This window comes from Liolophura sinensis, chromosome 7 (genome assembly GCF_032854445.1).
Source record: "Liolophura sinensis isolate JHLJ2023 chromosome 7, CUHK_Ljap_v2, whole genome shotgun sequence".
NCBI lineage: Eukaryota > Metazoa > Mollusca > Polyplacophora > Chitonida > Chitonidae > Liolophura > Liolophura sinensis.
Genome location: NC_088301.1, coordinates 58,917,009 through 58,931,995, shown reverse-complemented (window position 1 = coordinate 58,931,995; position 14,987 = coordinate 58,917,009). Strand labels below are relative to the sequence as shown.

Genomic DNA, 14,987 nt, shown 5'->3' with positions numbered 1-14,987 from the left:
TTTTGATTGGTGTTGTACGCCATATTCTGTCTCAAGAATATTTCACTGATGGTGGGAGGAAACTGGGCACAGCCCAGGGGAAACCCACAACTATCCCATGTACATCGGAGAGAAAGTCAGCATGAGCTGGAATTGAACTCACAGTGACCCCACATTCACCTATTAGAAGTACATGTACACGCCTCTTTGACCCTAGGTCTGCATGTTTATGTGTATCACTTTACTATGATATCATCACAGTCGTCAAATTACATATGTGTGCATGTGGATGAAGGTCACAATAAATCTGGTAGCGTAAGCTACAGTGTATGGAGAGAACTGTTACACTGGCTTCTCTGGAGATTGCCTTCACTTTACAATTTTCAGAGAGTAGGCCAAATAGGACTAAATATACCCTTTCTGTGGTAAATGACATAAACTTTGCTCATGGCTAAGTTGCACAACATGCCTAATTTTGAGAGTTCTGTTTATCTTGGAAAGATGTTTTGAGATTTGATTAGAAGTGTAGGATTATATCCGACTGGAAAATATAACATTTACCTTGAAAAGTAATATAATTTATAAATTTGAAATTGTAGGTCATTTATGGCCTAAGTCTGTGAATCAAATTCTCAGTTCTGCAGAATGGAAATATACTAGCAGGTGGTGGAGGAGATTATATTATGTCATGACTGTTTATTATAGCCATTTTGTGACTGTATAGGTCGGTGTGGGCATCCTGCCAGGCCTCCTGAGGGGTCAGGAAATTGAGGAAGCAATTTAAATGACATACATGCACATTTGTATAAACTGTAGTAATGGTTTTGTCTCTTTGTATAACACTAAGCCTTGAAGGTTACAGACTTAAATCTTCTATAATACAAAGTTGACCATTCTGTTTTTTTTTTTTTTTTTTAGAATTTAAATATGTAATAAAAAATATCCTGTATGTATTTATATATTTCTGTGAAAAGGTATTGCTCACCCCAAGTAATAATATACTTTACAGAACCTAGCATTGGTGGAACAGGAAAGCAGTGATGAGGATGTGAGCAGTGAATCAGGTTGTGAACTAGATGACTCAGATTCAGATTCTGAGGAGCACATCAGGCTCAGACTCATCTGCCCAGGCATTGAGAACAGGAAGTTTTGGACAAGTTTACAGAGGGTAGTTTAAAGATGCCCAAGTAGATCAGAGCAGAGGAAACCACAAATATCGGTTCTGTCAGCAGACCACGTGGAGGAATTGGACGATCTTGATGAGTTACGCAGGGATAACTCAGGAGAAAAGCCTGGCTAGCGTTTTGCAAAAGATTTTTTATGAGACTTCTGGTACTACCAGGATAATACTTTTGAAATATTCTTGTCATTGTCACTAAGCACTGCACAGAACCATTCAGTACACTATGAGCACTATGGTGCCATAACATGTGGACAGTGCCCAAGATCCACGTGTAAAGAATAAGTGCAACATGGTAAGTGTCCATAGCAATGCAAAAACTGTGGGAAACCAATTTACTGCCTAACACTGCACCACACCTGGACATCAGGTTGTGGATGAATGTTAAGATGTTTGTTCTCCATTCGCTAGAACACACAAGGTGTTGTTTGAATCCATGCCCCTGAGAATGAGTCTCCAAGACGCTCCCTTGATTATACTGCTCTTGGGGCCTTGGTGGAAGTAAGTGGTCACCTTTTACTGTAAATCTTTAACCTTTTCCACCTGTAAATCACCTTTTTAAGTGGAATTTATGCATACACTTAATATGAAAATGACAACAAAAATGACTTGTTCAAGTTACAAAGATGCAAGCATCCTAAACTGTGCAGATTTTTTCACCCCACAGTTCTCTCAGAATGTTTCCAAACATTGGTCGTCGCAGTGCTGGGTGAAAAGGTTGAAGAATTGGAGTATTTGTTGTCGCAGTGCTGGGTGAAAAGGTTGAAGAATTGGAGTATTTGCATGAAGATCTTTACTTGTCTTCTTAGGCTTCATATTCAGGGCATGTCTCAGTGTCCTGTGGACACACTTTTTTGAGACATTAGAGTGGGGGAAAATAGGAGAAAAACTACAAGGAGACGTATTTCAAAGTCAGGCGATATTTATCCCTGTGTGGGATGCTTTAAGCTTGATTTTCAGGTGATAATGTCTACGACCCTTCTGTCACCTTAACAAAGTTATATGTTGTTTTGGTTACTAGATTTGCTAATTCTTTCATGTAGAATCCATTAATTGATTTTGGGGCTGACTCCCTAAAAGGTCTGTGATACTGTTGCTTCAAACTCACCTCATCCTATGTCTAAATCTACCATAAGTTTAAATTCATCTTGAAGAAGTTTTATTAATACATAAATGTCTGTCTGTTAGTGTACAATTTCAGGAAAATTGTTTCACAAGTGTTATTTTCATTGTCATTGGTCACACAACTCAGCCACTGTTTTGGTTTTTAGATCTGTTGCACTTTTTTCACCTGTCTGAATGTCTGAGAGAGAGCTTTTTGGTAAGCATTCACTGTATAAGAATGAGACACCACTCTTGTTGATGTTTGAGGCAACATTTTTTGTGTTTGTGTGCATTGCCCTTTTTGAACCACATTCATCTTATTTTCGTACATTATGCTGCAAACAAATTTTTATTTGTCAGAAGCAACAGTTAATGATGCTGTTGAAAAAATCGAGTTAAGGCAAAAACTGTTCTTGGTTTAAGAGGAGAATTACAGAGGAGAGTTTCTGCAAAGAAAAATATGACAAAAAATATTCATTACATTTGTTCATTTTACTTGCTCAAACCTTGTTTCTATGATGGATGTCTTGCAGTCTAAAAAATGTTGTTTAACCAGTTTTCTAGATTGCAAATGTCATCCTGTAGAAAATGCTGGGTAAAGCCTACTCACAGTATTTAACGTTCACAGTAAAACCCATCATGATGTTTGTAGTGTACATTTACATTGGTTGAACTGATTGATTGTGTATCATGTATGACTGAACAGACCAGACCTTACATTTACATATGAAATTGTTAAACCCATGGAACATAATTTTATAACATATCTTGAATGAAATTTGTAATCAACATTGAATTTATCAGACTCTGTTCAAAATGCTAATGGCGTGTGGAAGATAAATGCCTTGTTTCCTACCACAGGAAGTTGTTGTCTTTTTGATTAAAGCAGGTGACAAATTATGGATATCACAGTTTATCCAAAGGAAGGTCAGTGTCTGCAGTATTTAAAAGTACTACCTGGAAATGTTTTGATTTTTTTTTTGGAACGAAGCATTTAAAGTAGTGGAACCCCACGTATAGAGGCCAGATTCAAGATAGCATGATGAGTGTTCCTGTAAATACTAGCCATTCAGCAGAACTCTGGTCTGGAAGTGGCGTTTTTTAGGCCCCTTTACTGTGCCTTCCTCTAGCCCACGCAATACTGCAATGACACGTGTACGAGTACATTGCACCTAGAGTATCTGAAATGAAGACTTGCCTTATTATGTGGGTCTGTCAGGAATAGATTATAGCTTATAAGCTTAAACTGTTTGACAGAATAGCATTTCTTTACATTCGAGCAATAGCGGCAGGATGTTGCAATAGTTGTAACATTTGCACTTTACAGTTACAAATGAACAAAATGTGCTGTATATATATTGCAATTGATTTGGTTATGTTTTTGTATGCATATGTTTAACATACTTTCTCTTGTGACATTCACAAATTCTATTGCAAATTAACCTTTTCATTTTCCAGAGTTTTCCATGGCCTTTGTTACATGGCTTTACGCTGAGTTCAATTGTTTGATGGTAACCCAAAGTAGACGAGACTAGAACAATAAGTGTCTGTGAGTTGGTGAGTCCTTACCACCAGCCTATGGCCGATTTCCTTAACCAAGGATCGGTGCAACAATTTGAGGGGGAGGGGAGCGTAATTCTCAAGATATAATGGCCGAGGATCGGTGCCACGAGTGGGGGTGTTCTGAAGTTATAATGGCTGAGGATCGGTGCCACGAGTGGGGGTGTTTTGAAGTTGTAATGGCTGAGGATCGGTGCCACGAGTGGGGGTGTTCTGAAGTTATAATGGCCAAGGATCGGTGTCACGAGTGGAGGTGTTTTGAAGTTAGAGTGGCCTAGGATCGGTGCACGAGTGGGGGGTGTTTTGAAGTTATAGTGGCCTAGGATCGGTGCCACGAGTGGGGGTGTTCTGAAGTTATAATGGCCGAGGATCGGTGCCACGAGTGGGGGTGTTTTGAAGTTATAGTGGCCGAGGATCGGTGCCACGAGTGGGGGTGTTCTGAAGTTATAATGGCCGAGGATCGGTGCAGCAAGTGGGGTGTTCTGAAGTTATAATGGCCGAGGATCGGTGCCACGAGTGGCGGTGTTCTGAAGTTATAATGGCCGAGGATCGGTGCAGCAAGTGGGGTGTTCTGAAGTTATAATGGCCGAGGATCGGTGCCACGAGTGGCGGTGTTTCTGAAGTTATAATGGCCAAGGATCGGTGCCACGAGTAGGGGTGTTCTGAAATTTATTTTCCTCTTTCTAAAGGAGTTCGAGAATATTTCTACTCATTTTGTTTAAGACTGCGATGTTCATCATATCAGTTCAAACATAAAAGTAAGACGGACACAAACTTCGCAAAAATATGAATATTGCGGTCTCTACTGGTAAATCCACGTTTTATTTATTTATTTTTTGTTATTCTGTTATTTTTTGTTACAAGTCCATAAAACATTCTGTTAGCTCAATTTTAAGAAATCTATTTTAGGTCTACTAGACGGCTTCAGGCTAATGAAGTGTAAGGGATGTTTCTTTGTTTCACCATTTAACTGCATAAATCATCTTTCAATATAGAGATGCTGAGAACTGCTGCAGTTGCTCAAATAAGCATTTGGTTCGTTTAAGCAACATGTAAACTCTGGTGGTGATTCAACAAAATTATCTTCAGTCTTGCTAAAATTCACTAGTACAAAGTCGAGCTTCAAGTGTGACTGTTGACAGGATTGATTGACTCCTTTTTGTCTGTGTACATTGATCTTGGGTTTAAGTTTCCTCAGGCCGCCACAAGAAATATACTGGTTCCTTTGTGTTACGTCGAAAATACTATCACAAAAGCCTTAAATATGCCAACGTCGTAGTAAAGTAGAATGAGTGGAATATTCAGTAGAATCACATAACAGGGAGACAATTCCAATGGGAGGCATGAGAATGTTTTTAAATTATGGCTATATTAAACCGTTGCTACAACAAAACAAGTAAATGCGTTATTGAAAACATGTTCAGCAAAATGTAACTAAAAAAGCACATCATGAGATTCCATATTGAACAACATTGTGGCATCTATTGGCTGAAAAACAGCGAAGTAAATTCAGGACGTTACTTACAAAACCAAAATAAGCTGCTTGAAACCATTTTGACACAATATATTTTCTAAAAATGCAAGACAAAAATGTATATTCTTTTGGTTATAAATGTAGTCAAATTTAAATGACAGAATCACTTCCATTATCGATCTGTATATGTAAATCATTCATCCGTATCGAAGAATTCTCCTTTGGGATATAAACCTTTATTTTTCTGTTTACGACTTGTTTTTGGCGCTTAAGTGGAAAAATGTTGTCTAAAGTGTTAATGCTTTAAATTGTGAACGGCAAAAAGTTAATAAATATCTCTATGGAGGCTGTTTCAATTCACCTGTACTTCAGCGTTTATATATATATATATACACGGAGTGTCGAAAATGTGTCTGGAGTTCGAAACCATAACCCAACTCCTGTTCATGTTATATGTAAATTTCAAGGTTTCCATGTCAAAACATCATGTTTGGACTAATTGGTTTGCTCACTGTTCCACCCACATGTCCATACAGAAAGTCCATGCTTCCTTGAATGCTTACTCTTCAATTTATGTACTCATTGTACGAAGTTCTAACCGCTTTTCAGTCAACGAATAAAAACATGGTTCATAGTTCAAGGTGTAAAGCGGATTAAAGATCAAAGTATGATGTATGTCGGTGCTTTTCTAAATGAGACACGTTGGTAGCACAGGGTAAAACGGAAGGAGTTATTTCATCCAGACTCTACTAGCAACAGTTACATGTTCTTCTGAAAGGATAATAACTTGTAATCCATCAAAATAAGACAAAGGAATTGACTGTAAATAGCAAAGCTATACTGTTGGGGGATAGGCCACATGGACAGCCACTATCCTCTGCACATCTGGGCCGCAAAAATCTTCCTCAGTGAACTCGTCCTTTTCGGAATCGTAATAGTTCAAGTGCTGACCAGATATGAACGCCACTTTTTCATCGAAAACGGCCACAAATCTGGATACCATGCCAATTCCATCCGGGAGGGACGCCATCTTCGTCCACTGCTTTGTAGATGGGCTGTACATCTCAGTGGTCATACAATCTCAAAGCCCTGGATACCGATTCCGCCTCCGCACTTGCCGCCCATGACAAATATTTTACTCTTGATGTTAGAGAGACTGTGCCCTTGACGACCCGTGAACATCGGTGTCAGGGATTCCCACTTTTCGCCGCCTTCCACCTTAAGGACATGAAGATAATCCAGAGGAATGGGGTCCATCGGATTCGAGCTGATACCACCGCTCATGTAAATGTAGCCATCACAGTACGCGACTGCGTGTTCGGAACATCCGTACGGCAATTTGGGCAAGTCCTTCCACGTGTTGTCCACAGGATTATAGATCTCTACAGTGTCCAGGGACGTCTCGGTTTCTTTCTCTTCCTCAAACGTCCTCTCTATGCCACCGACAGCGAAGAGCTTTTTGTCGGAAGCACACATGGCAAAGGATACTCTGGAATGAGTCATGGGTGCCAACTCGATCCAAATTCTGAAGCGAGGGTCGTAACGAAACATACGTGGCGAGCTGCTGTTGTCCTGGTTATAACCTCCGGCTATGTACAGGAAGTTGCCCAGGACCGCCTGCGCAGTGAACATCATCTCAGTTTTAAGTCCCTCTGGTTCGAGATGTTCAATGCAGATTGGTTCGTGGGGTTTTTGGGGATCTTTGTACAAGACAATATTTCCGTTGTTCATCTCGCTGCTGAAATTAACGCTACAATATTGCGACCACCACGCGGGCAGTAGTCTTCACCATCAAATAAGCACTGACTGCTTAAATAAGACCGTAGTTCTTTGCCTCTTCTATCCGTTTCGACATTCCGGGCAGGCTTGTTAGTTCTGAAGGCAGACGATCCAGCTCTTCTGGCTCGAGCATTGGGAATCGTATCAATTTCGCAAGCTCCTCCAAATGCTTTTGTCGATTTTCCTTGTCCATGTGTACCCAATCAAGGATGGACCTTCACGATGAAACCTTCAGATCCTTCCACATATTCGTTGGTGGATAAGATATTTCGGAGAACGTCAAATTCATATTTTCAAGAAACTCGTTGCTCTCGGAAAAGATTATGAGATTATGAGCCACCATGGATTCAGTTTGCTTCTTGAGATTTGGTAGGTCGTGTTTCTGAAATAGCTGACCCACAGTCAAGTGGTTTCTGGGCCTAGGGTCCTCATAAGGTTATCGGCTGCTGCGTCCTTCAACCATGGGATGTCGAGTGAGGCGGCAGCGTCAAAAAAGCCTTGTGACAGATCCTTGTTAGCACAACATAGCCATCGTACAGACTTTCTAGAAGAATTTCGAATGTTTCTGATCCTATGTCTTTGTCAACCTTGATGGGGTCACTCTTTGCTCCCTTCAGGAGATCGGTAAAGTAGCTACTTGCCGCTGTAAGGACAGACTTATGACACTTGAATGTCTTTTCATCAACTTCGAGGGTCACATCAGATGTCGCGTCGCCGGGTGTTTTTGTAACGCTCTGATGTTTGGTATTGCCATACTTCGTGTCAGTTTCCGTCAAAAATATAACCTGAAGGTCACCGATCATAAGATCTCCTTGCATTTGATGGTCAAAGTTATCCATGTCTAAGTCTCCCGCTGGTGTATCTGTATTTATTCCATTTCTGACATCCTCATTGTTAGCGGGCTTTGCTTTCGGGGGGCATTTTTCTACCGGGGATTTTGTCTCCTTACCGCTTGCCTTTGAAGCGGCACCATTAACAGCTTTACCTTTACCTTTCACTTCACCGTTCACCTTTTCCTTCCCTTTTTCCTTAGTGGGAGAGGTGGGACCTTTCTTCTTGGTCGGAGTTGCAGCTTTCTTGGGCGGACCTGACTTGAGATTCTTAGGCGCCTTAGCATTTGCTGAAGCCATGTTGAACTCGTTTGTAACCCGAAAAAGGGTCAGCTTGGACAGGATGTGGAGTCTTTCGGAAGTAAATCTTCAAAATACAATCTGAAATGACAAGTAATTAACTCAACTTTAGTAAACATCATCTTTATACTTTCCTACATATATGTAAATAAAAACCTGTCAGTTATGTGGATTAGTGTTCAGGAGAAATTGCATTATTTGGCATTTTATCTACGAACAAACAAATCATTTTGACAGCATTGCAACCTTATCGTGTCGTCGTATCTATGCAGTTCTTGCCAAGCTCTTGCAAGCTAGGTCAGTAATAAACCAAGCATTTATAGACAGTAGTTAATCGTGCAACTAGATGTATGAGTGACTGTCATCTAGTCGGCTATGCACTAGAACTATTTAATCATTGTTCTGGAAAATGACACCGGTGGAAAAGACATACTAATATGCTGCTTGTGTGCAAATCCGTCAAAAACAAGAGCACATATTTAGGGAAACGTTTGTAGCCATCAAACACCCTGATGTATATGCATAAGGATGGTGTGTAAAACCAAATGTGCATTGATAACTATTTATTTTTTTACTTGATTGGTGTTTTACGCCGTACACTCAAGAATATTTCACTTATACGTTGGCGGCCAGCATTGATAATTAACATATTTAACACTAAATACACTTCTGGTAATATATAGCGGCCTTAGAAGTGCGCATTTCCTGTCGACTAACGATTATTGTCGTACCGTATATGATACATGGTAATATGTTGATGTGTATCAGCTAGTGTCACATGGTTATGGATGAGTCACACGCAATGTAGGTCATCGGCTTTCACTTAATAGCCTCTCAAAAGAACAAACTTGTAACAGACATTTGAACACGTGAGTGGAAATGTCGTCGAATGGCCTTTCCCGTCGTCCTTGAATGTACTGTGCACACATAGTAACTATTAGATTAACCTGTTTTATTTCTTATAATATACTATTTGAACTAATTAGCTTTGGTCAGGAATGCTATGGCATAATGCAGAGTGTGTATATGTATACATGGCATATGTTCTCCTTTTCATGTTAAATCAATGTTAAAGCCCATGTATTTACGGCCTCATCACAACAAAATATACATATATGTATTAAGCAGAGTCACCAGTGGACGTTTTGTACGTAAAATTATTTTTATTGTAAATAATGCTTAAAAATTTAGCATACAGCAATATTAATTAAACGCACTTCAATTAACTGCATCCGGTGATATATCTATCAAGAGAGCACAGTAAAGGCAGATACAAAATCACTGATAAAACAGGATTTTTAAGTTAAGATTTTTAAGGACAAATATAATGTGTACGCCCTTAAACAAAACGTGCAAAAAATAAAGATTTCTTGACATAAAGTACTTGAGTTTTTGTGTTAAGCCATGTATGTATATTTTGAACCCGGTAAACGGTAACAAACGAAAGCCTGCTCGGCAATAGATTTTGCTAACGGAGAACTTCTAGTTTATGTTGTTTCTACATATACATCTTGTATAAGTTTTCCTTTCATGAGAGATTTGTGAAAATGTTTGTGTTTTCTAATACTGCTGTATATCAGTCTTTCCCGGCGTACATGGGGTTTTGACATGGTAGCCTCGAATACATTGATTTTATGGTATTGTATATTAAATGTGATGACAATTGACACAGCATTTACATTTATTCATTTTTTTGATTGTTGTTTTATTCCCTTCTGAAGAATATTTCACAAATACGACGGCGTCCAGCATTATGGTCGGAGGAAACCTAGCAGAGCCCTGGGGAAATCCACGACCATCCGCAGGTTGCTTGAAGACCTTCCCACTTACGGACAGAGAGGACACAGCATTCTGAGTATTTCTAGACCAGTGGCGTCTTATAAATTGCAATGACTGGATTTTTTTTACCTATTTCTGCTTAAGCGATGATTCTATTGGGCGTGCAGCTACTAATTAGGCATTTACATTTACAGTTATCGGCTTTACTCTCTATACTGTACGTCTTTAATTATGTTAAACAGGAAAAATGACAAGAAATGCGTCTGTTGTCCACCGGATAGTGAAAAATAGCTGGGATGGGACATGCATGGGGAGAGTTGTGTCATAGTAATTGGCTTTGGTATAGCACATATGCGTTCTTTTCCACCTTTATGGAAATAAGTTGATGCGTTTAAATGTGTGCACGGGTATTAATGGCCTCCTAGTTCGCAAAATCTCACACACCTCTCCCAAAAAATTCATTGTCCTGTGCAGAAAGTGGTTACAACTTATGGCCCACTTAAGACGGTGTATAAATGGTATGTACAAGCCGGCCATGACTGAGCATAGGTGAAAAGATGAAATCGACTGGGAAGGTCAGATATTCACGGTGTATTCAAATGAAAGGGACGAGAAGAATGCACACCTGAGCTGTTAATTACAATAAAAATTGAGCTATCGCTTGGATTTCAGAATCAAAATGACGGGCTTCTACAGTGAGGACACAAACAAAAGCGTTGGGATTTTATATTCCTGTGACATCTGTTAGCGTCGGATTCTGTGCGGTCGTCGAAAAAGGGTTGTCGTCATACTGTAAGCATATTTATTCAGAGGTTGTACATACATCTATTAAGCATATCTTGTTAATTCGTCAAGTGCATTTGTACGTGTTAATCAGACCACGACGATAGTTGTGCTTTTACGTGCAAGAAACGTGACATTAACATAGAGGGACGATCTGGCGTACAATTCTGTGTCTGGATTATAAGCCGGCTCTCCTACTGGGCTAAACTCAACAGCCGGCGTATGCACATACTCATTGTAACTGTAAAACAGACAACTTGTTTCTACATTACATGATCCCTCCACAAGGTAACTAAATCAAGCTTCACACTTTTACATGGCTAGAAAGTTTATTTCGCCTAATGAGATCTCAGGTGATACCATTAGCTAAGGACAAAGACAGAGGTAAATTTACTGCTGTGGTGTGATGTAAACACAGTAAGGAAATAACACAGAATGTGGGTTGTCTTGTCTCGGCGAGTGTTTTTTCACTAACACTGTAAACCAGACAGCAGTGCACCTGCGGCAGTTTCGCTCAGTGCAAAGCACCCTGTTATCTAACGTTCTCCGCGATTAATTATATGTCATTAAGAATAAAATATTGCTTTCTGGAGTGTATATGAAATACACCATTTACCCAGTTAAGTAGATAATGACGATTCCAACTGGGTATTAGTAACGGTCATTCCGCCAGAGATATTTACCAACATACTCGTCAAGTTAGCTTCTATCCAAACAGCTATGCTCATTGTTAAAATTTCGAATCTCAAGAAACCATGAAATGCATGTGTCATCACAGGGTAGATGAGCTACCAGACGTTCATGGGGTCAATCGGTAGACATGACCTTAAACTATGAAAAGCTTAACCTTCAATAAAAGAGAATGCCTAATCTCACTGATATGAAGCACGTGCAAGTTTGGTATATGAGGCACATTCGTACCTAAAACTTTATGAGTACAAATTGTAGTTCAACCCAACATTTCTAAAATTAAACTCCCAGTGGGTTTTGCTAATTCTCTGCAGAAAAGGTTCCCTCAAAGTTAAAACAATTCTGATGATCACCATCGTTAAAGGCCCAGTGTTCGTACATGTATATAGATGCTTGTCTTCGTCAGCCTATACAACATTTCTATGTATGTAGACAGTGCAATAGCTCTCCCTACAGTTTGTGTCGACTGTTAAAGCCTCGTTAACCAAACATAGGTTTACATTGTCAAAATACAGAAAAAAGTCTCTCTCTCTCTCTCTCTCTCTCTCTCTCTCTCTCTCTCTCTATATATATATATATATATATATATATATATACACTTGTGACGGTTCGTCTTTGTAACCGGCTCCACTTGTTTGTCAGGTAAATCAAGTAGAAGTAACATCTACATTCGCGCTTTGATGAGGAGTGCCTTATCACATGATTCAGTCATCCTCATCAACAGAATTACTCATTTATTAAGATCCCCCTCCCCCATTGTTTTTTCTTTTTGTCTCACGTTTTCTTTAGCAAGTCGAATGTATAAGCATGTAAGGTTCATACACGTGTTCCCTGACTATACCACCATCTTATCGACGTTTTAATACCAGTTTACTGCTGCTTTTAACCACCTAATTCACGTACCCGGTATATTCTTACACACCTCCTATCATATAGTAATGTATGTTTTGGATAGTGCCAGTAATATTAGACATTTATCATTACGTGTGAAAACACTCACAGTGCATGTTTTGGATAGTGCCAGTAACATTAGACATTCATCATTACGTGTGGAAACACTTACAAACACACCACCAAATACTCTTGCTAAGATTTCTGATATACTGAATCTTCTTCTCTCAGTGAACAGTAAATTTACACTAGTGTCAATAATAAGTCCGTAACAAGTTTATATCGGAAAATACATACATATACAAGAAATACACAAAACAGGGAAACATTTAAACGTTTGCATTGCTATAGGAGTCTTACGAATACAACACAATGTAATATCATGTAATATCAGCATGGCTGTGCAAGGTGTATGATATAACTGACATTCCACGATCGCCTACAGAAGATGCCTTTGTGTTCGATTATTCTCTCAGTATTGATCCAATTCCACGGCTGTTGCTACCCGTGCACACTTTGCCCAGGGGCCCAGAAATTCTACATGCGCTTACTCACACAGCTCCTTGGAAACAACACTTGATCAATCGGGAACATGCACTGTCTACAAGCTCCTATTGTTCACATATCTACAAACGTATTTATACAAGCACAATGCATACAAACGCGTATCTTAACCCGGTTCAAAGACAAATTTATATACTCGGTTTTTATAGACAGTTACTCAAAGTTTAATGTAAAACTATACTTAATATACAGCAATATGGCTGTGTTATGAAAAGATGTGAATATTAGGCTATAAATACGAAGGCATCCCTAGATACTTGTTAAGATCTATAAAAGAGAAAGTAAAACATTTATGGCTACGTGCATCTTTCACATTAACCGATATATAGGCAGGCTATGGGGTGGAATTCCACGGTTGGAAGCATCCGAAAACCTTGGCCCTGCATCATAGAGTTCGACTGATTTATATCTTTCAAAACTACCGGTACCTAGAGCCAGTTCCACACACCTGACAGACTTTCGGCTAGAATAAACCTCATAGACTGATTAGTACACGTCGGGAAGTAGCAAGGGAACTCAGGTGGAAAATTCAGGTGTATTGATTTACAGAAGGCTGACAGAAGTATAAAGGTGATGTACATGAGGGAACAACGAGCTTTTGTATTCCACTCTCCAGATAGAGCTGTTGATTCGATATTTATCAGCAAATACATCATAATTTACTGTTCAGAACGTATCGTATTTCTGTAACAGCAATAGGTAGAACTATACGAGGTCACTATGACAATAAAAAGGTATACAGCATACAATGTAAAGGGACATTGAGTTCACAGTAAAAAGCCTGCATGCATATGCTTGCATACCACGAGCCCGTGTGTGTTTGTGCAGTGTTATGCGGAGGTAACATCTTGTCCGCGGATATTCCGTAGGGAACCTGCACAACAGGTACATGTAGATAACGGATGTTTTATTTGCTTGTTTGAGTAGAGATGCTGTTTGTTTCTTTAAACCGCCAAAGTGCATCAATTAAGATACCAGCGTAACAGAAGTTATAAACAGTCTAAATGTAAGGTGGCTAAGAACGCCGACTTACCTGTGCAGACACTAACAAAACCCTTCGGACGGGCCTCGTTGACAGAACAGGCTCAGCCGGGAAGGTTTCAGCGAGTAATGTACCTGTACCAGACCGTCGGAGTACTTGTCAAATTGTCAAGTGCTCAAGCTGTTAAAGCGAATGATTACTCATTGCTATATACACAATGCATACCAGAATAGGTTGGGCCGAGTTGCCCCAGTCACTCCGGCTTGTCAACTTCACAAGAAAATACGATGACCTCTCAACTGTGACCTTAGTACCCTTGCGTGGGATTCACAATTTTCGGAAGCCCTTGAATGTAGTAGCGAAATACGAAGGCAGATTACCGTACTTAGTGTTTCCGACTTAAAACTCTGGCGGAGAGGCATGCAGTGCTGTAGTTATTTTGACATGTAAAATGAATTACTTAAGCGGGTAAGGAAGTAGCTTCGTCCGTTCTGGCTTGAGTTCAAAACTGATCCATTCACAAAACTGAAAGTTGCGTAGTACTTCACATCAGAGAATGTCAGGGAACGGCAGCATTGTTCGTCGTTATTCATACGATGATGAATGGGTGAATGCAGCAATGAAGGCATTTATGTATGGGGTAAAAATCACGCAGACGTAAATTCATTTGAACCTGGAAATACCATTGCAGGGTTACGTATGTTAAAGTGTTCCTCGGCCTCTGTCTCCACCTTCCACAAGCCTAACACATGATCTTCTTAAGTATGCTCTTAAGTGAATTTTTGATTTGTTTCATTGGTGTTTAAAACTGTAATAAAGTACTGTCCACTTACACGACGGTCCGACAGGTGTGTAGGTGGAGGAAACCGAAGTATCGGAGAAAACCACCGCTATTTAACAGTTAAAACAATTGTTGGCTTCATGTATACAGCATAGGAGAGTTTACAAATATATTGTGTAAACAATCATATAGGCTTTTTTCGCTGCATAGAAGTGATTGTCTGTGTAATTACTACATTTTCCTTCACATTATCCTCTGAATAGAAATGATTATCAAGTTATGTGATGTGCACCGGGTTATTAATCGCCTTA

General features: G+C 39.6%; 1 protein-coding gene across 1 annotated transcript; it reads right to left on the bottom strand.

Moving 5' to 3' along the window:
• Positions 1–4,119: 4,119 nt before the first annotated feature.
• LOC135470417 (uncharacterized) lies at positions 4,120–14,087 on the bottom strand. Its single transcript, XM_064749345.1, has 2 exons — positions 13,947–14,087; positions 4,120–8,287 (listed from the first exon to the last, which is right to left on the bottom strand). Exon 2 carries the CDS (start codon positions 8,204–8,206, stop codon positions 7,532–7,534), a length of 675 nt encoding a protein of 224 aa, XP_064605415.1. The 5' UTR covers positions 8,207–8,287; positions 13,947–14,087; the 3' UTR covers positions 4,120–7,531.
• Between the last annotated feature and the right edge of the window lie 900 nt (positions 14,088–14,987).

Bases quoted from the DNA above. Each gene is read 5' to 3' on its own strand.
- LOC135470417 (XM_064749345.1), bottom strand. From the start codon at position 8,206: ATGGCTTCAGCAAATGCTAAGGCGCCTAAGAATCTCAAGTCAGGTCCG.